Below are 25,967 nucleotides of genomic sequence, written 5' to 3'. Positions count from 1 at the left end.
AAGGAACCCAACCAGCCATATAATTTACGTAGTGCCAGCCTCGGCAGCATCACCGGAAGCATTCTCATAGGGTATAGGAGACGGGGCAGGACATTCATTTTAATTAGTGCTAGTCTACCCAGCCAGGAAATTGGAAGGTCTCCCCATCGCTGGAGGTCCTGCCTTATCCTTTCCAGTAAATGCACAAAGTTGGAGAGGAATTTCTTAAGTGTGTACAAGACAATTTTATGATTCAGTATGTGGATGTACCTACTAGAGAAGTTACAAAACTTGACCTACTCTTGGGAATTAAGGCAGGGCAGGTATCTGAGGTGTCAGTGGGGAAGCACTTTGGGGCCAGCGACCAGAATTTTATTCGTTTTAAAATAGTGATGGAAAAGGATAGACCAGATCTAAAAGTTGAAGTTCTAAACTGGAGAAAGGCCAATTTTGATAGTATTAGGCAAGAACTTTCAAAAACTGATTTGGGGCAGATGTTTGCAGGTAAAGGGACGGCTGGAAAATGGGAAGCCTTCAGAAATGAGATAACAAGAATCCAGAGGAAGTATATTCCAGTCAGGGTGAAAGGAAAGGCTGATAGGTATAGGGAATGCCAGATGGCTAAAGAAATTGAGGGTTTGGTTAAGAAAAAGAAGGAAGCATATATCAGGAGAGATCGAGTGAATTCTTTGAAGAGTATAAAGGAAGTAGGAGTATATTTAAGAGGGAAATCAGGAGGGCAAAATGGGGACATGAGATAGCTTTGCAAATAGAATTAAGGAGAATCCAAAGGGTTTTTACAAATATATTAAGGACAAAAGGGTAACTAGGGAGAGAATAAGGCCCCTCAAAGATCAGCAAGGTGGCCTTTGTGTGGAGCCTCAGAAAATGGGGGAGATACTAAATGAATATTTTGCATCAGTATTTACTGTGGAAAAGGATATGGAAGATACAGACTGTAGGGAAATAGATGGTGACATCTTGCAAAATGTCCAGATTACAGAGGAGAAAGTGCTGGATGTCTTGAAACGGTTAAAGGTGGATATATCCCCAGGACCATATCAGGTGTACCTGAGAACTCTGTGAGAAGCTAGAGAAGTGATTGCTGGGGCCTCTTGCTGAGATATTTGTGTCATCGATAGTTACAGGTGAGGTGCCGGAAGACTGGAAGTTGGCAAACGTGGTGCCACTGATTAAGAAGGGCAGTAAAGACAAGCCAGAGAACTATAGCCCAGTGAGCCTGACCTCGGTGGTGGACAAGTTGTTGGAGGGAATCCTGAGGGACAGGATGCACATGTATTTGGAAAGGCAAGGACTGATTCGGGATAGTCAACATGGCTTTGTGCGTGGGAAATCATGTCTCACAAACTTGATTGAGTTTTATGAAGAAGTAACAAAGAAGATTGATGAGGGCAGAGCAATAGATGTGATCTATATGGACTTCAGTAAGGCGTTCGACAAGGTTCCTCATGGGAGGCAGATTAGCAAGGTTAGATCTAATGGAATACAGGGAGAACTAGACATTTGGATACAGAACTGGCTCAAAGGTAGAAGACAGAAGGTGGTGGTGGAGGGTTATTTTTCAGACTGGAGGCCTGTTACGTGTGGAGTGCCACAAGGATCGGTGCTGGGCCCTCTGCTTTTTGTCATTTACATAAAAGATTTGGATGCAAGCATTAGAGGTACAGTTAATAAGTTTGCAGATGACACCAAAATTGGAGGTGTAGTGGACAGCGAAGAGGGTTACCTCAGATTACAACAGGATCTGGACCAGATGGGCCAATGGGCTGAGAAATGGCAGATGGAGTTTAATTCAAATGCGTGGTGCTGCATTTTGGGAAAGCAAATCTTAGCAGGACTTATACACTTAATGGTAAGATCCTAGAGTGTGTTGCTGAACAAAGAGACCTTGGAGTGCAGGTTCATAGCTCCTTAAAAGTGAAGTCGCAGGTAGATAGGATAGTGAAGGCTGCATTTGTTATGCTTTCCTTTATTGGTCAGAGTATTGAGTACAGGAGTTGGGAAGTCATGCTGCAGCTGTACAGGATATTGGCCACTGTTGGAATATTGCATGTAATTCTGGTCTCCTTCCTATTGGAAAGATGTTGTGAAACTTGAAAGGGTTCAGAAAAGATTTACAAGGATGTTGCCAGGGTTGGAGGATCTGAGCTACAGGGAGAGGCTGAACAGGCTGGGGCTGTTTTCCCTGAAGAGTCGGAGGCTGAGGGGTAGACCTTATAGAGGTTTACAAAATTATGAGGGGCATGGATTGGATAAATAGGTAAAGTCTTTTCCCTGGCGTCGGGGAGTCCAGAACTAGAGGGCATAGGTTTAGGGTGAGAGGGGAAAGATATAAAAGAGACCTCAGGGTCAACTTTTTCACAGAGAGGGTGGTACGTGTGTGGAATGAGCTGCCAGAGGATGTTGCAACATTTAAGAGGCATTTGGACGGGTATATGAATAGGAAGGGTTTGGAGGGATATGGGCCGGGTGCTGGCAGGTGGGACTAGATTGGGTTGGGATATCTGGTTGGCATGGACGGGTTGGACCGAAGGGTCTGTTTCCATGCTGTACATCTCTATGACTCTAAATCTAGTCCCATTTGCCGACATTTGGCACATATCCCTCTAAATCCTTACTGTTCATATACCCATCCAGATGCCTTTTAAATGCTGTAATTGTACCAAATTCCACCATTTTCATCCATAACCGCACCACTCTCTGCTTGAAAATGTTGCCCCTTGGGTCCATTTTAAATCTTTCTCTTCTCACTTTCAACACATGCCCTCTAGTTTTGGACTCTCCCACCCCAGGGAAAAGATCTTGTCTATTTACCATACCCATGCCCCTTATCATTTTATAAACCTCTATAAGGTTATCCCTCAGCCTCCAAAGCTCCATGGAAAATACCCTTTTCAGCCATTCCCTATTGCTCAAAACGTCCAACACTGGCAAGATCCTTGTAGACCTTTTCTGAACCCTCTCTAGTTTCACAACATCCTTTCTTATAGCACAGCGACAAGAATTGCATACAATATTCCAAAAGTAGCTGAACCAATGTCCTGTACAGCCACGGCATAACCTCCCAATTCCTATAATCAATGCACTGACCAATAAAGGAAAGCATACCAAATGCCATCCTCACTATCTTATCTACCTGTTACTCTACTTTCAAGGAACTATGAACCTGCACTCCAAAGTCTTTCTTTTCCTCCTGCTTCACTCAATAGTAATTAAAATTATTATTCATTATCAATCACTGAGAAGATAAGAAGGCAGCTCATGAAAACATACAAGCACAATAAATATATAAACTCGAAAATAATTAAGTAATGACAATAAATTTAACACTGACAGTAAAATTAAATGCATAAAGACAAATCATTTAATTTCATTCGATCTGATTTGGTTTGATACTTAACACCTTTTTATTAGTACGTTAAGTGGTACTGAGCACGTGAAAATGGGAGCAAAGGTAAATGAACTGTGTTTTAAATTGTCTAGGTTAGTATTTTGGTGAAACAGTTTGCACACATGCCCCCCATGCCTGGCAGTATGTGGATTATGACACAAATCAGTGATACTGATGCTGACCTTTCAAACAACATAATTAAAGCTAACCCCAAGTCTTAAACTCTTAGAGCTGAACAAGACATGATAGGGAATGAGGGATGAAATACCACCGTACCAGCATCATTTAAAGGAATTGGGAGCTATTTGTGCATTAGTTGCTTGATTATTTTGTCTGGCTGCTGGTGAAAATTGTGCTTTATTTGAGACTTTGTACACTTCCCTGGAGTTTGAATCATCTATAAAGCATAGTCTGGCTGGTGCTTTGGTCATCTAAAACCAGCTCTCTTGGGTTGCCAACTCAGGACATGGAAAATAATTGGACAATGAAGAGAGGTCACTCAGAAAAAGGTAAGCTGCCAGAAGAGGAAGAAGGGGAAGGGCTGTGAACAGGAATACATGCCAAAGTCCCAACTATTCTCTTACATGGACTTCATCCGCTGCCTGCAATTCCACCACCCCATCTCTGACAACAAGTATGAGCTGAATGCTTTCTGCAATGAAACGAAAGGAGGGATTGAATATGATTGAGGTTGATGGAAGAGCTGTTAGTGGTGATGCATGAACAGGAGAGGTAGTACAATATCCCCAATGGAGTGAGCAGGAAGCACAGAAGCCAGGAAAGGTTAGTAGTTTTGAAAGACGAGGTGGGTGAAACTATTGAGTGGATATGATGCATGCAATACTGAGTGTTATGATCCATCAGTGTTGGTGACTTGAGTGAGTAATGGTAGTTAGATTGAGTGGTGGCTTTATGAGCATGGGTTAACAGAGCAAAGATGGTCGAACCTACTCTAGGACAGCACAGAAGATCACTGACTTTTTCCTCCAGTGTTTAGCATCCTTTTTAAACTAAAACACAGAACTGACCTGGACAACAATTTGTATCCATCTGGCATGGTCTGGTCTCCTATGTCAGTCAGCTGGAAAATTAACTCCCTGATCTCCGCACCTCAGCTACCAAGACCTCCAGATTCCTGTCTAGGAAACATGAAGTGAGCTTTCCTTTCCTCTGGACCACATCCTAAACATACAGGTTCGACCACTACAGTGTGAGTGGCACTTTCTGACTTGCACTGTCTGAACTGATGCATAGCTGGGCTTTAAATATGGCTCCAGAGATGTGAACGCCAGGACACTGGCAGTGGCAAGGATTTTCATCAGTCAAGCTGTAAAATTCCTGAGAAAAGCCCTGAAGAAGCCAGTGCATCACTAATGAGCTGAAGAGTTGTGAGAGAAGTTGCTCCAAGCCACGATGGACTGGGGCCAGGAATCCCGCTCATTAAAACATTAAATGAAAATATTTTAAAAATCTGTCCTGGGTGATTAATCTTCCTACTGTCTCCTAAACACCTGTCTGAAAAACCCATCCTCACTACTTCTGCTCAGGGTGTTGTTCTCAATCTCAATGCATTTTGCACTAAAGCTTTTGCTGCCATTTGTCAAATAAACATGGTGTACATTGATCATTTTTCAAACTTTTGCAATACAGATTAATCTTTCAAAAACTCCAACCAATTCGCACTGCCATACTGCCCTTCTCCTTTAAAAGGCCATTAAGGAGCAATAATTCACAGTATTGGGTTCCCTGCTGAGCGTAGCCAATTAACAAATTCATTAGAAGTAGTTACACACAGCAAACATTTTAACCATCTGCAATGCAAATTTAATTTTGTTGTCTGCAACACAATAGATGGAGGTGGGTTAATCACACACTGTGACCCCCACAGACCTTTTTGGGAGTTAGCCAATTGATCTCCCCATCTCAAAGCAATATTAGTTGAGTAAAATGAACTGATCAGTTAAACAGTATAGTAATGAAAGAATGCATATTATTGATTGAACATCATGAATTATGTTGACAATTACCTTTGCAAATGTTTCCATCTTCAGTCTCCTCTGGACCACAACTTTGTTCTTTTATTTCAGACACAACTGAGACATAATTTAATAAACACCATTGTCACTCAAATTCTAATAAATTAGTTGAATCATTATCTCCTTTAAGTTCATACTTTAACTTAGTTTTATAACCGATAGTTATCATGCATCCCAGCATACTGTAAAGTAAATTAGTGTTTCACCATCACTCAAAACTGCATGAATCCATGTAAGGTTCTGTTAATTCATTTTTTAGATTAGAATCACTCTAAACATTATGGCACAGACAGCAGCACAAAGGGGGCTAACACCTTCAGTGCATTATCTGGGCTGAAACCAATCGTTAAAGTTAACCTGAGAATGTATAACTTTTTAAAAAAGTTTTGTGATTTACATATGAAAGAAGTGAAACTAACATGGTTATTCTAACAGATGAGAGACTTAACAAACAATCAAGGTATTTTTCAGTGTATAATTTCAGTTACATCACTCTGTAAATTTTTGCTATAAATTCTGTGTCTTACAATGTGTACTCCACAACCACCTGATGAAGAAGCAGTACTCCGAAAGCTAGTGTTTCCAATTAAACCTGTTGGAGTATAACCTGGTGTTGTGTGTTTTTTTTTTAAACTTTGCACGCCCCAATCCAACACCAGCATCTCCAAAATCGAGAAAGTGTACTGCTTATTTACAGCTTATTGAGTGGTTTTTCATGGTAAAGTGTGGTAAATCCATCTTAATGATTCCTAATGCCAGTTTGACTAATACTTTCAAAATAATCAAGTGAACAATATGTCAACATCCCTTCTGTAGAGGTGGGATTTGAAGTAGAATCTTGTAAATTGTGACAATACTATGCCTTTAAAAAGTGTACTTTGTGCTTTTTGTTCTGAAGCGAAGTTGAGGCAGAGGTACCACACAGTCTGCTCAAAGCCAATGAAGTAAACAGCTTGTGAGGCCTTGATTCTTTATTCTAAGAAGTTGGTACAATAGAACTGCATGAGCTCAAGCTCCCACATAACCAAGATTTCTGGTTTAACTTTCAGTAGTTGTTGAGACTTGGAAGCTTATATATACCTCTCCCTACTGTAGGAAAATGCTGGAGTTCTCTCTCGCTCTCAGTTTTCTCTTGATGTTCTTTACTCCTGGACTGGAGAAACATTGCATATGAGACAATTTATTTTACTGAATTTGCCTTTGCCGGAGTGTATTTATGAGATGTTACTACCATGAAACAACTAATCAGTGGCAGTTAATACGTTATCTTAAGTATTTTGACAGAATTACAATTGAGTTTATTTTTAATTCTTATTTGTCCATATTTTAATTGGCATGTAAGAATAAAGCATGTTTTACATCAAGTCTGGTAGTTTGACCATTAACTGCATTTGAAATAAGATAATGTTGGGATCTAAGCTAACCTCAATCTATTTTGAGGGGTTTTGGTCTGGACCATAACATTATATTTCCATGTTGTACGGCACTGAGTTCTGCAATTGATGACATATAGAAACTATATAACAATTGATCAGATTCCATCTGTCTGGTGAGTTTATAAGTTAATTGATAATACCTCAACTGAACACTATACTTTTATCTGGGTATATAACAATTACATGAGTGCAACAATTACATTTCTGTGCTAATGATGTTCAAAGTCCAACATTATTCTTTGTGAATTTCAACTGCACCAAAAAAGGTGTCTAAACAGAATGTTAAACCTAAATTTTCAGGCAATATCAGTCAGGAAATCTCCCAGCTCATTGTATACCTTACTAAAAGCCAGACTTGCACTCCATGGCTGGGGGTGTACTGGTACAGCAGCATTTGTGACAGTCTTCCGAGGATAACCTCTACTCATTCCAAATGAGGAAAGAGTTAGAAACAGTGCCCTAAGAGTCGACTCTTCTACATGGTCCTGGGCAGGGAACAACATCTACAGGGAATCAGCAGCTTTATGATTAAATAATGGAAATTTTGAATTTTGCAATTTGTAAAATTTTAACATATTCTAGGATGGTATCATGAATAGTTGCCCTGAAGAAAAACTGTGAATATGTCACATGAGCAATTGTTGCAATTAAGTGAGGAAGGGCAAATTGGCCTCTTTTTGACCCCTTTGGTAGATCATAAATATTTTCTATTTTTAATGTACAGCTATAACAAACTTCAACTAAAAACATAGTATTAAGTAAAAATTAAGAAGCCAAATATATTGTTTTCTTGAATGAAATAAAGAGGAATTATATTACCTACGAGTCACAAGAAAAAAAACTTGACATCAAACATCCAAACATATGTGAGTCTAAATTTTTTAAAAAGGTGAAGTATTTGGTACAGTGGGAAGCTAAATAACATATAATTCTGAAATAGATGTTGGCTTTTTTGCTTCAATCAGAGACCCTGGCTATGTAGCCCGTGCCTGGAATGCTGACCAGTAGCAAAACCTGTCAAACCCTCGAGTTCTTGTAGGTGGGCATTTCTTCAATTCAATTTTTATCATTGCTGCCTTTCAAGATGATGAGAAGCAAACAAGGAGAGATGGAATCTTTCAGTCCTTGATAGTATCACTTGATTTTCTTTCTCTGGTCTGTGCAATAGCTGTTTGCCTGAAATACTTGTGCATTGTTCAAGTTAGCCAGCTTGAAAAAAAACCGCACCAGGAAAGGCAGTCTCTCATCTCAATATGTGAAACTTCCAGAAAGATATAAATCAATGAGAAAGAAATTTAGAAAAGATTTAAAAGTTACCAATTCGCTATATGCCATTTTGCTTTACAGGAACAGACTCATTTCACCGCTGTAGCCTTTACCCAGAATATGTATACTTGCTAAATGAATACAATAAGTTTATCACCTCTCATGCAATATGTAACTTCTTATTTAAACAAGCTACTATAATACAATACAACACAATTTTCCATCAGAACAAGGTTGATATAACAGCCCATTGACCAATCAAGCACCTAGAGAGATTATACACCATCGAAATCTACTAAATGTACTACCCAGTAAGCTCCGATATCATGCTTCTCAGTCTGGCGAAAGGAATTATCTCAGCTCAATGGTTAGTGCTACAAAAATGTTCCAATTGTACAAAATCCTCAAATGCACAAACATGCAATTAAGCAATACACCACAACCCAAGGACATATGGCAAGTTCAATTTAGTAGAAATTAAAATTTTAAATAGAAAACATAATACAAACAAACAGATATGACAATGTGTGTCTTGGAAAATTTTTAATGCTATCAGTGAAACTTTAATTACCAGATGTTCTTCAGGCCAGATATTTACATCAGTGAGATATGACTTTACATTACAAACCTACCTACTGCACAATATCCCATGCATCCTTGTGTGGGCTGGAGAAGGTACAGAAAAAAGTCACCACAGTTTCGCACACTGACTGGAATTCGGAAAAGACAGCAGTCCTTTGTTGTACTGAAGAAAAACTGCCATGTTGCACAGGCAGTCAAATGCTTAACCTCTCCAACTTGTGGCAGGGATTCAGTCTCTTGCAAAGACAACCAAACAGGGGCTTGGGTGCCACAGTGATTCATCTAGAGAAAGAAATATGAAAGATTAAAGAATGACAAGAAACTAAAAGAAAAAAAAAGGAAATGCAGAATTGATACTGCTTTTTGTAAATGAAATGGGACTAGAATTGGATTTAACACGTGGAACACTGGTTCATTCTTGCAGTTAAATCACAGAATTGTTACAATGCAAGAAATGATTCAGCCCATTGTGTCTCACTATTCTCTGAGCATTTTGACTCTATGCCAAACTCCTACCTTTTCCCCACAACCTACATTATGTCTATATAAACAATCATGCAATGCCTGCTTGAATGTCTCCACTGAACCTACCTTCACCACATTTCCAAGTAAAGCACTATTGACCCAGACTACTTGCTTTGTTAAACTATATGGGTTTTTTTTCCCTCACCTTATATTGGTTTTAAAATGTGCTGCAAAAGAAACAATGTCCATTTTTCTTGGCCCTTTTACACGCATGAACAGTTACTCCTTCTCTGCTCTGTCCAGGCCCCAAAGATTTTGAAAACTGAGTTTTAAGCTTCTCCTCTTTAAGGAGAATAGTTCCGATTTCTACAATCTATCCTCCTAACTGAAGTTCCATAATCTGGGAACCACTCTCATATGCACTGTCCTGCACTCTCTTCAATTCATTCATGTAGTCCCTATTATGAGACACCTAGAACTAAATACAGTACTCCAACTTAAATCTAACCAATGTCCTTTATAGATACGGTGTAATCTTTCTGTTCTTTTACTTGATGCCCCTAGAAAATTGAAAATTTTGTTAACATTTCCTAGACTTATACACATATACACATATACACTCAGGTCTCTCTGCTCCTGTGCACCCTTTAAAATATTACCGGCATTTGATACTCTGTCTCCATGTTGTTTGACCTTACACTTCTTTGCACTGACTTAATTTGCCACTTCCTCCGTCAGCCTGTCAATGTCTTTATCATAGAATCATAGAATCCTTACAGTGTGGAAGCAGGACATTTGGCTCAATGAGTCCACGCCGACCCCAGAAGAGCATCCTACCCACACCCACCCCAAACCCTTTAACACTGCATTCCCCTTGGCTAATTCTCCTAACCTACACATCCTTGGACACTGTGGGCAATTTAGCACGGCCAACACATCTAACCTGCACATCTTTAATCTGTGGAAGGAAACTCACACAGATATGGGGAGAACATGGAAGCTCCACAAAGACAGTGGACCGAGGCTGGAATCAAACCCAGGTTCCTGGTGTTGTGAGGCAGCACTGCTAACTACTGAGCCAACGTGCTGCCTACAGCATGCTCTTCTACACTGTACAGCTCAGTTTACAATTCTCCCAACTTTAGAGTTGCCTGCAAATTTGAAACTACCCCTTCTTTAAACATATATGCATGAGCCCTGAGGAACTCCACTATAAATCTTCCTTCAGCCCATCAACCGTTACTCTCTATTTCTATCACTCATAATTTTACAATAATGTTACTGCTGTCTCTTTTATTCCAAGACCCATCACATTCCATGAACATCACAAAGGTTAAGTGGCATTGTACTGAGTGCCTTTGAGAGTCTATATATACCAGATCACCAACATTGCCCTTCGCAAACTTTAGTACCTCTCAAATAACTCCAGCAAGTTAGTTAGCTACAACTTCCCTTAACAGATCCATGCTGAATATTCCCAATTAACCCACAGGTTTCCATTTGACAATTAACTCTACACCAAATTCTTTCTAGAAATTTCTAAACATAAAGATTAACTTGTCTGTCTGGTGTTAGTCATGAGCATTTGCTGTTCTGGTTGCTTCTCTTCATGATCTTGTTCTCGATTGTGTATTTAAAGTATCTAAAGATCATACAACATTCATTATCATCATACTATCAATTTATCAGCTTCACAGTAAGTTATGTTATTCATACAATTTAACTTAGTAGAATATTTGCACTGTGTTCTTACATATAGCTTTAATAGGTTTGCCAAAATTAAACCTTTAATGAACCAATGCTTTACAATTTCAAAACTGAGTAACAAAAATTCAGAATAAATCTTCTGACAGTGAAACATTTTAAAGATCGATAAGATCAATTGACTATGATTATAAAGATACTATAAAAGCTTTGATCACAAATAATATTTTTAATAGTTGGCCTAAAAGAAACGACACTGACTACATTTGAAGTAAAGCACACTAAAAGTGCTTTGGTTCTGAAAAAAGTGCTCTAGTTTGTGTTAGCTGAGAAGAACTTTTCAAAACAGTTATCTTTTCATTAAATCTCAAGAACTGAGAATTGTGACTCACGTTGTGTACAGTTCCAAAGATAAGAAAATGGTTTTTCTCTCAATTCATCCTTCTCCTATTAAATACTGCTAACTTTCGACAGGAGTCAATAGTTAACCATTAAAAATGCCCAGCATTTATTTCCTGAGCCCATGGTTACTGAAACCACTCTTTATATGTTACACCTAATAACATTAGGTCATGGAATATAGAATGACTGAAGATGAGACCTTCCTATGGGTCAGAAGTTATTGAGAATCATCTTAATTCCGGATCTTTTTTAAAATCAAGTTTTCTTCTCTAAAATTTAATACTATTAGATTTCAAATATTTAATATTGAATGTTGTTGAAAAGACAGACACATTGCCAAAACTTTTAATCTTACCTACCTCAGCAGTTTATACTATGGAATAAAAAGATGTTGAGTTGTTAATAATTTGACACTGATTGGCAGAGCACCATCATGGAGGAAGCAAGAGGGACTATAGGCTCACGGATAATTCAAAGCAGTTACTAGGCTTGAATATAATTGTTTTGCTTACAGAGAACAGGTCTTTGCATATGAATGCATGTCATTTCCAGCAAGTAAAAATTAGTCAGTTTTGAAATTGACCAATTCTCTTACGTTGGTTGTTATTGTGACTATCCATGCACTCAGGATTGGTAAGTAAGTGCTGCCTAATTGGAGAACCACATCTAACAGGAGACATTTTGTTTTAGGTTTTGCAAATATGGGCTGGTCGAGTACAGTCTGTATTTTACTTATTATAACAAAGCTAGTCCCTTGTGTTTTCCTAAAAACTGCTCCTTGACTCAAAGAGACTTTGTCCTTGATTTGTTTTTCCCTGAGGGGTAATAAACCAGGCCAGGCTCTAATCAGTCTGATTTGGTACAGAGGTGGAAAGGATTTTAAGAGACCTTTTGTTTATATGTAAACTGATGAGACTTCAGGCGAAGGTGGTCATGTTTTAGAAGTGACCTGTATAAAGAAAGGGGGGTGATCAGCTCTCTAGCTGAGTTGAGCAGTTTTAGTTCAGTCTTGAACTGGTAAGGAGTTCAACAGGGAGCTGTGTGGAAACTCTCTCTCCCCCTCTCTCTCTGTCTCTTTCCTGCCCTTCAACTTCAACCTGTAAGTGTGTATTCCATTTATACTAGTTTTTGAAGGGAGTTTGCTTATTGGGACTGTTGTGTATATTCAGTACAACAAATTAAATCTAGTTGATTCGGCTGAATTCTGTAGGAGTTATTTATTCTGTTCTTAGTGTTTCATTGTGTAATTTTGTGGATAAATTTTTGTCTGTTCAAAAATCTAGTAGTCAGCCCAGCTAACTTAATCCGGATAATTTTCACTGGACACTTACCAAAACAAATTGCGAAGTTATGCTCTGAGCTGTCTGCTTAAGAATGTTTTGAGTGGTCTGGCCTAGTCCATAATATTATTATGAACAATGAAAGGTTGTTTGATGCTTGATTTGATGAGCCACTCATTGGGATATGCATTCTATTTATGGGCATTACCAGAGCACAAATTCATAAACAACATTGCTCAATTGTGTAATGGGCAGAACATAGTTTTGGACTGACAGCAACATCCTATTTGGAAAGTACCACTCTCATAACTACTGCATATTAGTGGCGTAAACAGCTTGCTTAATCTGATGATCAGTCAAGCTCATAAAGATGCTGCTCTACATTTGCTTAAAGATTTATGAGCAGGAACCCAACAAAAAAAAATGCTGTCTTTTTTGTATTAATCAGGAGTTTAGTTTTCCTCACATCTTTCTTCATGGTAACATTAGCAAGTAAAAGTCAACATGTCAACTACTCAGCATTTTGTTTTTCCTGTAGCTTAGACTGTTATGAGCATTTGAAAGACAGTATTCTTGTGCTTGTCCCTATGGATGGAGTAGGAAAAGCTTCAGCAACATGCCCCACTTTTCAGCAATATTTCGCCTCTCTCCTAATAAATGGTTTCTTATATTTCATATTGTACCTTTCCATCCAGTAGAACAGTATTGTTCAAAATGAACAATGAACAGAATCGGATGTTTTTAGGCTACATTTGAGTTGCATTGAGTTTTTTCTAATGAGGCTTAACCAGCTTTTTCACTGTGTCTTACCAAGTTCACCTCAGTAATTACTTAACATGCTGTTCTGACAGCCTTCACGTCCAATTCTGGACCCATTTTACTACATGCAGTTCCCAAAAGAACTCGTCACTCAACACCAATATCCTAGAATTCACTAGTATTTTTTATTCCCACTTTACCTTGAAAAGGGCCATTGCAAATCTGGGCAGGCACTGTCAATCCAGAGCTGCTCTGCATAGTCCCTGACATTTGCCAAGAGATGGCAGACAGCTGCACGTTGCTGCACCAATGTGTGGTCATGGTCCTGGAGGTCCTGCTGCATGAGATGGTGCAGACACAGGATCCCCTCTTCCCCCAACACACATCACAAAGCCATGCCAGCCTTGCCCAAGATGGCCCCTCGGCGAAAGCCATCTCAGTCATTTTGGGGGGGGCATATGGCAATGGAGAGAAAAGATAAATGACTCTGTCCCCTCCAATAGCGCAAATGCCTCCATATTCGTTTCAATACTTCACATGGTACTATTGGACCCAATCCCCACTAAGGCTAATGCTTTATCACTCTGTCTAATGCCTGCCTTATCTTCTCTCATTTGATCTCACCTACCTCAATAGCACTAACTCTGCATCTGCTCTGTGCCACCGATTTGCTCACTTAGTGCAGCTGGGAAGTCGTCCAAACAGCAATAGCTGTGCCACCCACTTTCATCTCCCTTAACACCTGCCTCTCATTCCAGGAGGTAAACAACCTCACAATAGGGCAGGAAGAGCTATGATGAGTTGTGGGTTTCCTAACGTTCAGCTCTCCACCCTTTATGTGGTGAGTACTTGGTCTCTGACCATTTTGAGCAGCTGACTGACTGGATTAATGCCAGAGGCTACTTTTAACTAATTGTGCAGGGACCCAGTGAGCAAAAGCTATCTCCTTTGACTGCCAGTACAGACTGAGGTATAGCACTGAAGTGCACAAACATCCTGTGACATAATCAGAGATGTGCCACGAGGGTTTTTTAAGAGGCTGATACATGTCCATGAAGGTGCCTAGTATTCAACATGGTGGCCATTCAGGTAAAAGTGAGGATCGCAGATGCTGGAGATCAGAGTAAAGATTAGAGTGGTGCTGGAAAAGCTCATTTCTGATGAAGGGCTCCTGCCCGAAATGTCGATTTTCTTGCTCCTCAGATGCTGCCTGACCTGCTGTGCTTTTCCAGCACCACTCTAATCTTGATGGTGGTCACTCAGAGCAAGTGGTGAGCTGAATTAGCAAGAAACGTACTCTGGCTTTCATGCTGAAATTTTCTCAACATCTAGTATACTTAAAAATGTTGAGTAAGATACAAAGCAGAATAATAATAAAGCCAAGTTGAGCGAAAACAGTATTCAACATACAATATTCCCCTTTTAGTGGGGATTCATCACTGCCTAATGCAGCTTACAAAAATCAAAGGTTGAGCAAAATGTTCCTGATGCAAAGATCAGCCTCCCCATCCAATACTATCACAAAGCTGGCCATAGCCTACATAACGCAGACCGCTATACGATTCTGCTCATTGTTTCAAATCTGTTATACCATGACACACTATAAATAAGAGATAAGTCAGGAATGCATTCGATGACAAGGAAACAATGTATACCTCCACACACTTTGTTGGCATTTCTGCAGGTTTATCAAAGATCTGAAAACGATACCATCCTGGTGTTAAAGAATGATCACATATTAGCTCCTGAATTGCTGACTGTTGCAGTCGGAGTGAATCAAAATCCACACTTCTGTAGGGATTCTGAAGAAGTTGGTGACCACCAGGGTAGCACTCAGGGGCTGTAAGACAACAGAAAAGGAATTAAAGATTCACTATAACTGAGTAATTATTATATCACATTAATTCCAACAATTAACCATGTTTCATTTGTTGATTACCTAGGCAACAGTATTTATTTGTAAACATATATATTGATAAGACACAGTTAGCTCAATTCTGAACAGGGAGAAAGTGAAGACTGCAGATTCTGGAGAGTTAGTCAGAAGTGTGACGCTGGAAAAGCACAGAAGGTCAGGCAGTATCCAAGCAGAGGAATAAACTTTTCGGGCATAAGCCCTTCATCATTCCTGTCTCTATCACCATCTCATACACCATGTCCTGGATGAAAATTTACTCAACATATCCCCTCTAGTTCTAAATCTATGCCTCTTGTTTATTGCCCTCTCCACGAACAAAAACATATCCGTCTTGTACATTCTTTCTCGGTCAAACAACAGTTCATAGACTTCAATTAAATGTCCCCTCATCCTTTACTATTCCAAAGAAAAGATCCCAATCAAATACATTTCTACACATAGCTAAGATTCGCCATTCTTGACAAGATCCTCATGGTGGCACAGTGGTTTGCACTGCTGTCTCACAGCGCCAGAGACCCGGGTTCAATTCCCGCCTCAGGCGACTGACTGTGTGGAGTTTGCACGTTCTCCCTGTGTCTGCGTGGGTTTCCTCCAGGTGCTCCGGTTTCCTCCCACAGTCCAAAGATGTGCAGGTCAGGTGAATTGGCCATGCTAAATTGCCCGTAGTGTTAGGTGAAGGGGTAAATGTAGGGGTATGGGTGGGTTTCGCTTCGGCGGGTCGGTGTGGACTTGGTGGGCCGAAGGGCCTGTTTCCACACTGTAATCTAATCTAAAACACCTCCATACCTCTGTTACACTCTTCCTTTAACACAATAACTAGAAACGTATGCAGCACTCTAATTGCAGTCTAACAGGTGGGCAAGTTGTTGGAGGGAATCCTGAGGGACAGGATGTACATGTATTTGGAAAGGCAAGGACTGATTCGGGATAGTAAACATGGCTTTGTGTGTGGGAAATCATGTCTCACAAACTTGATTGAGTTTTTTGAAGTAACAAAGAAGATTAATGAGGTCAGAGCTGTAGATGTGATCTATATGGACTTCAATAAGGCGCTTGACAAGGTTCCCCATGGGAGACTGATTAGCAAGGTTAGATCTCATGAAATACAGGGAGAACTAGCCATTTGGATACAGAACTGACTCAAAGGTAGAAGACAGAGGATGGTGGTGGAGGGTTGTTTTTCAGACTGGAGGCCTGTGACGTGTGGAGTGCCACAAGGATCGGTGCTGGGCCCTCTACTTTTTGTCATTTACATAAATGATTTGGATGTGAGCATAAGAGGTACAGTTAGTAAGTTTGCAGATGATACCAAAATTGGAGGTGTAGTGGACAGCGAAGAGGGTTATCTCAGATTACAACAGGATCTGGACCAGATGGGCCAATGGGCAGATGGTGTTTAATTCAGATAAATGCGAGGTGCTGCATTTTGGGAAAGCAAATCTTAGCAGGACTTACACACTTAATGGTAAGGTCCTAGAGTGTGTTGCTGAATAAACAGACCTTGGAGTGCAGGTTCATAACGCCTTGAAAGTGCAATCGCAGGTAGGTAGGATAATGAAGGCGGCTTTTGGTATGCTTTCCTTTACTGGTCAGAGCATTGAGTACAGGAGTTGGGAGGTCATGTTGCAGCTGTACAGGACATTGGTTAGACCACTGTTGGAATATTGCATGCAATTCTGGTCTTCTTCCTATCGGAAAGATGTTGTGAAACTTGAAAGGGTTCAGAAAAGATTTATAAGGATATTGCCAGGGTTGGAGGATCTAAGCTACAGGGAGAGGCTGAACAGGCTGGGGTTGTTTTCCCTGGAGCATCGGAGGCTGAGGGGTGACCTCAGAGGTTTACAAAATTATGAGGGACATGGATAGGATAAATAGACAAAGTCTTTTCCCTGGGGTCGGGGAGTCCAGAACTAGAGGGCATAGGTTTAGGGTGAGAGGGGAAAGATATAAAAGAGACCTATGGGGCAACGTTTTCACGCAGAGGGTGGTAGTATATGGAATGAGCTGCCAGAGGATGTTGTGGAGGCTGGTACAATTGCAACATTTAAGAGGCATTTGGATGAGTATATGAATAGGAAGTGTTTGGAGAGATATGGGCCGGGTGCTGGCAAGTGGGACTAGATTGGGTTGGGATATCTGGTTGGCATGGACGGGTTGGACCGAAGGGTCTATTTCCATGCTGTACATCTCTATGACTCTATGACAGTGCCAGGGACCTGGGCTCAATTCCGGCCTCGGGTGACTGTCTGTGTGGAGTTTGCACATTCTCCCTGTGTCTGTGTGGGTTTCCTCCCATAGTCCAAAGATGTATACATTAGGTGAATTAGCCATGCTAAATTGCCCATAGTGTTCAGGGATGTGTAGGTTAGGTGCATTAGTCAGTGGAAATGTACAGTAATAGAGTAGGGAAACGGGCCTGGGTCGGATACTCTTCGGAGAGTTGGTGCAGACTTGTTGGACCAAGTGGCCTGTTTCCACACTGCAGAGATGCCATGATTATTTAACTTTCCCCAAATGGTTTATCTTTCACTAATCTGGCCTGGAATTTCATTTGTTATTTTCTGACTAGCTGAGTAGTTTACAGCTTTCTTCTTAGTGTTTGAACACATGGACATTTTTCATTTCATCTACAACACTGTTAACCTTACTTCTTACATTTAAGTCTAAAATAATAACATGTATGCAAACAGCAAGGGAGTCAGTACTGAACTCAGAAGAACCATGCTGGAAACCTTACAATCACTTTTTTACTTCCCACCATTGAACTAAATTTGGATCTAACTTGCCACTTTGCCTGATATTCTACAAGTTTTAACTCTCTGGCAATTCTACCGAGGGAACGTTGTCAAATATGCTGATATAATCTTATATGGAATTTATCAATCCATCTTGTAATCTCCTCAATAATAAATCAATCAAGTTAGTCAAATACAACCTTTCATTAAATCTGTGCTGATTGTCCTTGATTAATCCATGCCTTTGGAAAATAAGGATTTACATTCTATATTAGAATTTTTGTTGATAACTTGTCCATAATTGAGTTTCGTCAAACATCCTAATCTCTCAAGTTATCCTTCTCTCCTTTGTTTTTAAACAATAGTAAAACATCATCAGTCCTTCAGCACTTCAACTTCATACCTGTACCTAGGGAGGACTTGAAAGTGATGGTCAGGGTATTTAATATTTCTTCCTTTATTCATTTAGCAGACTGGCTACATTTCTTACAGCCTGGCAATCTGTTCACTTTCAACGATACTAAGCATTTTAACATTTCCTTTTGTAATAGGCTTAACCCATTCAATATTTTCCATCCTTCACCCTTGCCTGCAACATCCATTTTGCCTTCCTGTTTTAAAAAACAGCTGCTCAACATTTATTCCTAGCCAATACCTAGATCTTGTGTCTGAATTCACAAGTTAGCTTTTTAATTTAAACTTGCCCTACTCTTCAGTTATTCACTCAATCTGGATATATTTACAAAATAGCTTGAGGTTTTCCTTCATTTTACTCGCTGGTATTTTTCATGACCTCGCTTAATTTTCCATTTTTAATGTCATCCTGGCATTTCCCAAGCTTTCTAAGTTTCCTGATTTTTACATTTGACATATTTGTTTGGAACTTTCTTTACCTCCTCTGTGAATGCCTCAGTCTGTATCGCTGATTTATCTTCAAGTAGGGGTTTCCTCCCATTCTTGAAAATTATTTCTCATCTTAGCAAAATGGCCCTTAATCATTTTAATTCCTATGGCAACAGCAGTTATTGGCTTGGCACAAACAGGATAAGATTCAAGTATATAGCAACTAACTGCTACCTTTACTGGTTTAGTTAGAGCAGACATACAATTCACATCATTTGGTTAGAAAAGATTTAATAGCAAGCAAGCATCATTACCCAATAAGTTTAACATTCCCAGAACAGTCAGCAAAATAAAAGCTAATACCCAGGAATAGAAGTTCATGCTGGACAGGCATTTCTTCCAGGCCTTAGGGGTCCTCTTCACAACCAAATATGGGATTGCACTTTGCAAAGATTGCTCTCTGTAGTTTTCACTGATGGCATACTGAAATCCTTTATTTTTATCCATTTTCCTTATCTTCCCAAACTATGGCATCTTGATCATCTGCATAATTTGCTCGTCTTGTTCTTGTTTGCCCTCAGCTCATCAAAACACTGGTGTCTTCCCATTATAGGTTCACTTCAAGGGCACCATTAGGACTGCCTCATTACTCTTCCACCAAATAAGGATTTTCCCCTTGTCATCCTTCAGATCTGATCTGGCTCAAACCGGCTCGAGCCAGCTGTTAGGACTCAGGTAACTACAGTTCATAGCTACTTTGTGAGAGCAGCCTCTGGCCAACAATTCTTAAGTATTTAATAACAACCGTGATTCATTGGTTATTTTCTTGATCTTGAAAAGGCCCTAATCATTCCTTGGTTATCCTTTTGCATTTTATGTATTTTTTAAATTCATCACTGCTGGCCAACACTTATTGTCTGTCCAAAGTTGGCCTTGCGAAGATGGAGGTAAGCTGCCTTCTTGAACCATTGTATAATACGTGCTGCAAGTTGACCCACGATGTCCTTAGAGAGGGAATTCCAGGAATTTTACCCAGTGACAGTGAAGGAATGGTGATGTATTTCCAAGTCCGGATGGTTAGTGGTTTGCAGGGAAACTTGCAGGTGGTGGTTATCTAATGCCCTTGTCCTTCGAGATGCAAATGGTTGTCTAAGGATTTTTGGTGAATTTCTGCAGTGTATCTTGTAAATAATAGCAGCAATATGTACTGAACATCAGTAGTGAAAGGACTGGATGTTTGTGGATGTGGTGCCAATCATGTAGGCAGATTTGTCCTGGATGGTGTCAAGATCTTTGAGTGTTGTTGAAGCTGCACCCATCGAGGCATGTGGGGAGTATCCTATCACACTCCTGACTTGCGCCTCACAGATGATGGACAGGCTTTGGGGAATCAAGTGATGAGTTACTCGTTGCAGTCTTCCTAACCTCTGACCAACTCTTGGAGCCACTGTGTTTATATGGCATATCCAGTTCAGTTTCTGGTCAATGGTAACACCAAAGATGTTGATAGTGGGGGATTCAGTGATGGTAACACCACTGAATGGAAAGTGGTTAGATTGTCTCTTATTGGAGATGGTCATTACCTGGAATTTGTGGAGCATGAATGTTACTTGCCACTTGGAGAAAGTGAGGACTACAGGTGCTGGAGAATCAGAGTCAAAAAGCATGGCGCTGGAAAAGCACAAAGTTAGGCAGCATTTAAGGAGCAAGACAGTCAGCTTTTTGGGCATAAGCCCTTCATCAGGAATGTAGAGGGGGAAGGGACTCAGAGATAAATAAGGGGTGGGAGTGGGAAGGTGATAGGTGGGTGCAGGTGGGAGGTATTTGTGTAGGTCAGTGGAGAGGGTGGAGCTGGTAGGTGAGAAGGAAGACCACCATTCATGAGCAGATATGGCAGGACTGCAGTGCTTAGATCTGATTCACTTGTTATGGGATAAATGAGCTCTGTCTATCACTTGCTACTTCTGCAGTTTGGCATGCAAGAAGTCCTGTTTGATAGCTTCACCAGGTTAACTCCTCATTTTAAGTTAAGCCTGGTGCTGCTCCTACCATGCCCTCCTGAGCTCTCCATTGAACCAGGGTTGATCCCCTGGCTTGATGGTAATGACTGAGTGGGGGATTTGGCCAGCCTTAAGGTTACAGATGATACAATCCTACTACTATTGATGGCCCAAAGCACGTCATGGATGACCAATCTTGAGTTGATGGATCTGTTCAAAGTCTGTCTCATTTAGCATGGTAATAGTGCCATACATGCAACACAATGGAGATTATTCTCAATGTGAAGGTGAAATCTGTCTCCAAGAAGCCTGCATAGTGGTCACTCTTGCCCATACTGTCTTGGACAAATCAATGAAAAGTAGGGAAACTGTTCCTGTTTTGTTGGCCATCGTAGACTGAATTGCAGGAACAGCATGTTAAATAAAAACAAACTGGAAAGTTTTTTTGATATTAACATAACTATTTCAAAAGGATTTGAGCAATATTACACATCTGAAATAAAATCAGAATTCAAGGTATTAAAAGTTGAAGATATACATTATTATTATTAAAATGGAGTAATGAATAATTAACGATTTAACCAAGGTGTATGGAGTCAAAGTAAAAATGATAGTTACTAATCATTCTTTAGTGCATTACTTCACAGTTTCACCAGACACATCTTGACCAACAACCAATAAAAGTTACCACTCCTTCCTATCAATATCTGAGGCATTATGTCAGAATGAAGGATGAGAGAGGGAAGGAAACAAGCAGCACCTGACACAGGGAGTCACTGACAACAGTCTCTACCTCTTTCTCTTTCTAGGGAGGCATAGAACATAGAACAGTACAGTACAGAACAGGCCCTTCAGCCCACGATGTTGTCATTCTGTTCAGGACAGCCCACGATCTGTCATTCCCACCTCCATTCACTTATTCAGGCAGTTCCAACCTCTTCAAACAGTATCGGTGTAACACATGCTTTAAAAAAAATGTTTCCCAGTCATTTTGTATCAAAGCTCACATTTCAGGTCAGGTTTGTAAGCACAGAGGTCGATGGACTGCAAGGCTCGAGCTTGACTGTCACCCGAATCTGGCCAGCAAGTGTTGCATAGATTTAGTTAAGCAAGAAGAGACAATGGCAATTGACATGGCAGGACAGTGTCAGTGAATTGCAGGCATCATTTTTGGTGTAAGTAGTAGTTTGCTGCTTATGGGGAGGAAAAAGGTTGCTTAGTTCAAAGGCTAATGGACTCAGGAGAGTTTGCAAAGTGTTCTGTATATTAATGGTATAAGTAATAATGCAACAATGAAACAATAAACTGTGTGATAACTTGTTAGGTATGTAAACAAACACTAGTGAGGTAATGACTGATCAACACAGTGGGGCAAGAGTCATAGCGATGCACAACATGGAATCAGCCCCTTTGGACCAACTTGTCCATGCTGACTAGATATTAATTAATCCAGTCCCATTTGCCAACATTTGGCCCATATTCCTCTAAACCCTTCCTATTCATATACCCATCCAGATGCATTTTGAATGTTGTAATTATACCAGCATCCACCACTTCCTCTGGCAGCTCCTTCCATACACATATCACCACCTGTATGAAAAAGTTGCCCCTCAGGTCCCTTTTAAATCTTTCCCCTCTCACCTTAAACCTATGCTCTCTAATTTTGGACTTCCTGGGGAAAAGATGTTGACTATTCACCTCATCCACGCCCCTCATGATTTTATAAATTTTCTATAAGGTCACCCCTCAGCTTCCAACCCTCCAAGGAAAATAGCCCCAGCCTATTCAACCTCTCCCTATAGCTCAAGCCCTCCATCTCTGGCAACATCCTTGGAAGAGTTCAGAAAAGATTTACAAGTGCAACATCTTTCCCACAGCAGGGAGACCAGAATTGAATTAGAATTCCAACCGTTGCTTAACCAAAGTTTTATACAGTCGCAACATGATTGCTCAACCCCTATACCCATTGCACTGACCAAAAAAGCCAAGCATATGAAACGCCGTCTTCAGTACACTGTCTACCTGCAATTGCACTCCAAGGTCACTTTGATCGGGCAACACTCTACAGGTCCTGACCATTAAGTCCTGTTTTGGTTTGCCCGACCAAAATGTAGCACCTCACACTTATCTAGATTAAACTCCAACTGGCACCCTCGGCCAGTCAGCCCATCTGATTGAGGTGTTGTTGAACTCTGAGGTAACTTTCGGTGTCCACTATACCACCAATTTTAGTGCCATCTGCAAACTTACTCACCATACTTCCTACATTCACATCCAAATAATTTATACAAATGACAACAAGCAGTGGACTCAGCAACAATCCTTGTGGCACATTGCTGGTCACAGGCATCCAGTCTGAAAAGCAACCCTCCATTATCATCCTCTGTCTTCAACCTTTGAGCCAATTTTGTATCCAAATGGCTCGTTCTCTCTCTACTCCATGTGATCTAATCTTGTTAACCAATCTACCATGTGGAAGCTTGTTGAACACTTTACGTCAACATAGATATTGCCAGCCTAACAGAGAGTTATTTTGACTTTAATATTAAGTAAAATCAAATATAGATGTAAAGCAAGCAAAAAGAAATATCCCTTTAGATGTGTTAGATTGAAGTGGTGTCCCTGATGTTTTCATATCTGCAACTCTTCACTTCGTCTATACCTCAACTCTTCAAATAAAAGTTTCAAAATTAAGGTTCGTTTTTGATTTTCTCAGGTGGCTCAACTGCACTGATATGTGCGCCAATCTGAGCAACGTGTTATTGAATAGTGTATTCCCAGGTTCACCTTCAGCATTGCCATGGGAGATCCACTAGTATTAGAATAATGTCATGCACATCACACACATTGTAGATCTATGGCTTGCATTTTCAGCGTATTCATTGTGATGCTTATTGGCTTTTGTCATGGTTTCCATGTGATGCTTTTTAAAGTTTTATAGTAATACTACCCTAAATTATTAAGGTAAGCTTTTACAACTGGTTCTTTTGACAGGCTTTATCTACTTCATTCATCTATAGATTTTGTTGGTTATTTGTTGAACAATAGAATAAAACTGATGCAGGATTCAATTTCAATCTTGAAATACTTATGCAGTAATATGTACTTTTAAAATAATATTCACTGTAAATAATCTGGTTATTTGGTTGGCTGTCGTTCATATTTAGAGATTCATAAAACTATTTAGAAGTAACAATGAAATGAAGAAAACTACATGTACCATTCTGAAGTATTGGAACATTATAATGGAAATAATATGTATATTCTAGTTTCACCACATTTTTCCAAAATACAGTTTAAGTGAAATTCCATCTCTCTGATAATTAGTTCATGTTACAGCACTGTAACTATGCACAGAGTATCAGACACACTGATTTATAATGGTTCCAGTTCAAGAGTAATCTGTGTGAATAATGGACGAACTCATGGAGTCTGACAGGAGGGTTTTTAATATTTAATGTGAGATAAAGGCAGCTAATGAAAAAAATAGGCTATAAAGGCTATTGTGATTCCAACAGTACATTGAAACACAAACAAGAAACCTGAATACTTATTCACAAAATTCTTACAGTATACATCTAAAAAGAATATTTAACTATAAAATCATGAAGACATTTCCAGTGAATCTTGTATGGATTCTTATTTTTTTCTTATTTGAGTTCAATTAAGTTGAAAAGAGGAATTACTATTTAATTTAAAGTAGTAATACAAAACTTGAGAAAAAAATTCTTCAAGATTGCTATTAAACTGTTGTACAAGACAATGGTTTGATATGGCTGAATGTTCATGTTACATTGATTCCACCCTTCAACTGACACACAGTCTGTCAGTGGAGATGAAGATTTAACCTCTAGCTTTCTGAGGGAGCAGATGTCTCTGTTCCAGCTTCCTAAATTCCCAGTAAACATTTCTGACCAAATGTAGTTGTATTTATTGCTATCATGCAATAATCTTGTTATCTCAGAACAGTCTCTTTTGTGTAGTTTCTGTACATTGATATATCCTCTACTACTAACCACTAAACAGGCACTACGCGAAGGAAAGACAAACTGCAGTTGGGAACAGTGAATCACCTCAAACGACCTTTTCTTTGTTATATTTTCTTTTGGCTAGGGGGCCCAAAATGGTTCACAGTATTTCAGCTGTGATCCAACAAACGCCTTGTATACTTTTAACAAATCCTCCCTCATGTTATGCTCCATGGCCTTTATTTCAAAGGCAAACATTCCATTTGCTTTTCTTATCACCTGCTGATCTTGGATATTAGCTTTTTATGATTCATGCATAAAGATTCCAAAGTCCTTCTGTTCTATAGCTTTCTGCAGTCTCTCTCCATTGAAATAATATTCTCTGCTGCCAGTGTTAAGGATGTCACAAAGGAGGTGCAGAACTGAGGGAGGGTAAACAGCCAGAGATTGGGGCTCACATCAGTACCAATGAGTTGGGTAGCAACGGGGATGAAGTCCCAACAGCAGATTTCACAGAGTTAGGAATTTGATTGAAAACAGGACCTTGAAAGCAATAACCTAGAGATTACTTTTGGTCCCATATACCCCAAAGTTTCATTTTATTTGTTGAATGGAGGTAGGGTGTCACTGGCCAGGTCAGCATCTATTGTCCATCCCAACATATCAAGAGTCAAGTGTCAATCACATTGCTGTTGGTTTGGAATCATGTGTAGGTCAGACCAGGTAAGGTTGGCTAATTTTCATCCCTAAAGACATCAGTGAACCAGATGGGTGTTTATAACAATCGAAAGAGGTCAGTGTTAGATTAGTTTTTATTTCAGATTTTTCTGAATTCAAATTTCACCATCTGGTTGAATTCAAATTCATGACCCCCAGAACATTAGCCCGAGGTTAGGGATAGCTGGCTCAGTGCCATTACCACTATGGCACTAAACCCCCACCCCAGTGAGAAGAAAAATAGGAGAATCAAGCAATTGAAATATGGCTGGAGAACTGATGTAGAAGGGATGATGTCAGATTTCTGACGTGTTAGGACTTGTAGAACTTGTACAAGATTTACAAGCTGCATCTTGGCATTCTGGGTCAGCACTCCTACAGGAAGACTCCGATGGTGTTGGGAAGGGTCTAGACTACATTGGTAGGGTACAGCTACCTGACAGGGAGCTCAAATTTGAAGGAAAT

The 25,967-nt window shown here is 39.9% G+C and overlaps 1 protein-coding gene across 5 annotated transcripts in view; it reads right to left on the bottom strand.

Moving 5' to 3' along the window:
- vwde (von Willebrand factor D and EGF domains) overlaps window positions 1-25,967 on the bottom strand; it is a 205,338-nt gene that overhangs the window by 125,719 nt on the left and 53,652 nt on the right. For 3 of the 5 annotated variants that reach the window (XM_043689848.2, XM_087987120.1, XM_043689849.2), the window contains 3 exons: window positions 14,977-15,161; window positions 8,762-8,993; window positions 5,419-5,484 (listed from right to left, as the gene is read on the bottom strand). In XM_043689848.2, coding sequence (XP_043545783.2) covers window positions 5,419-5,484; window positions 8,762-8,993; window positions 14,977-15,161 — 483 coding nt within the window. The remainder of the gene's footprint in view (window positions 1-5,418; window positions 5,485-8,761; window positions 8,994-14,976; window positions 15,162-25,967) is intronic. The other 2 variants (XM_087987118.1, XM_087987119.1) reach the window with 1 other exon arrangement.

This window comes from Chiloscyllium plagiosum, unplaced genomic scaffold (genome assembly GCF_037043375.1).
Source record: "Chiloscyllium plagiosum isolate Xiang-an unplaced genomic scaffold, Cpla_swu_hap1 HiC_scaffold_5, whole genome shotgun sequence".
Classification (NCBI taxonomy): domain Eukaryota; kingdom Metazoa; phylum Chordata; class Chondrichthyes; order Orectolobiformes; family Hemiscylliidae; genus Chiloscyllium; species Chiloscyllium plagiosum.
This window is presented reverse-complemented; position numbering and strand designations above follow the sequence as displayed.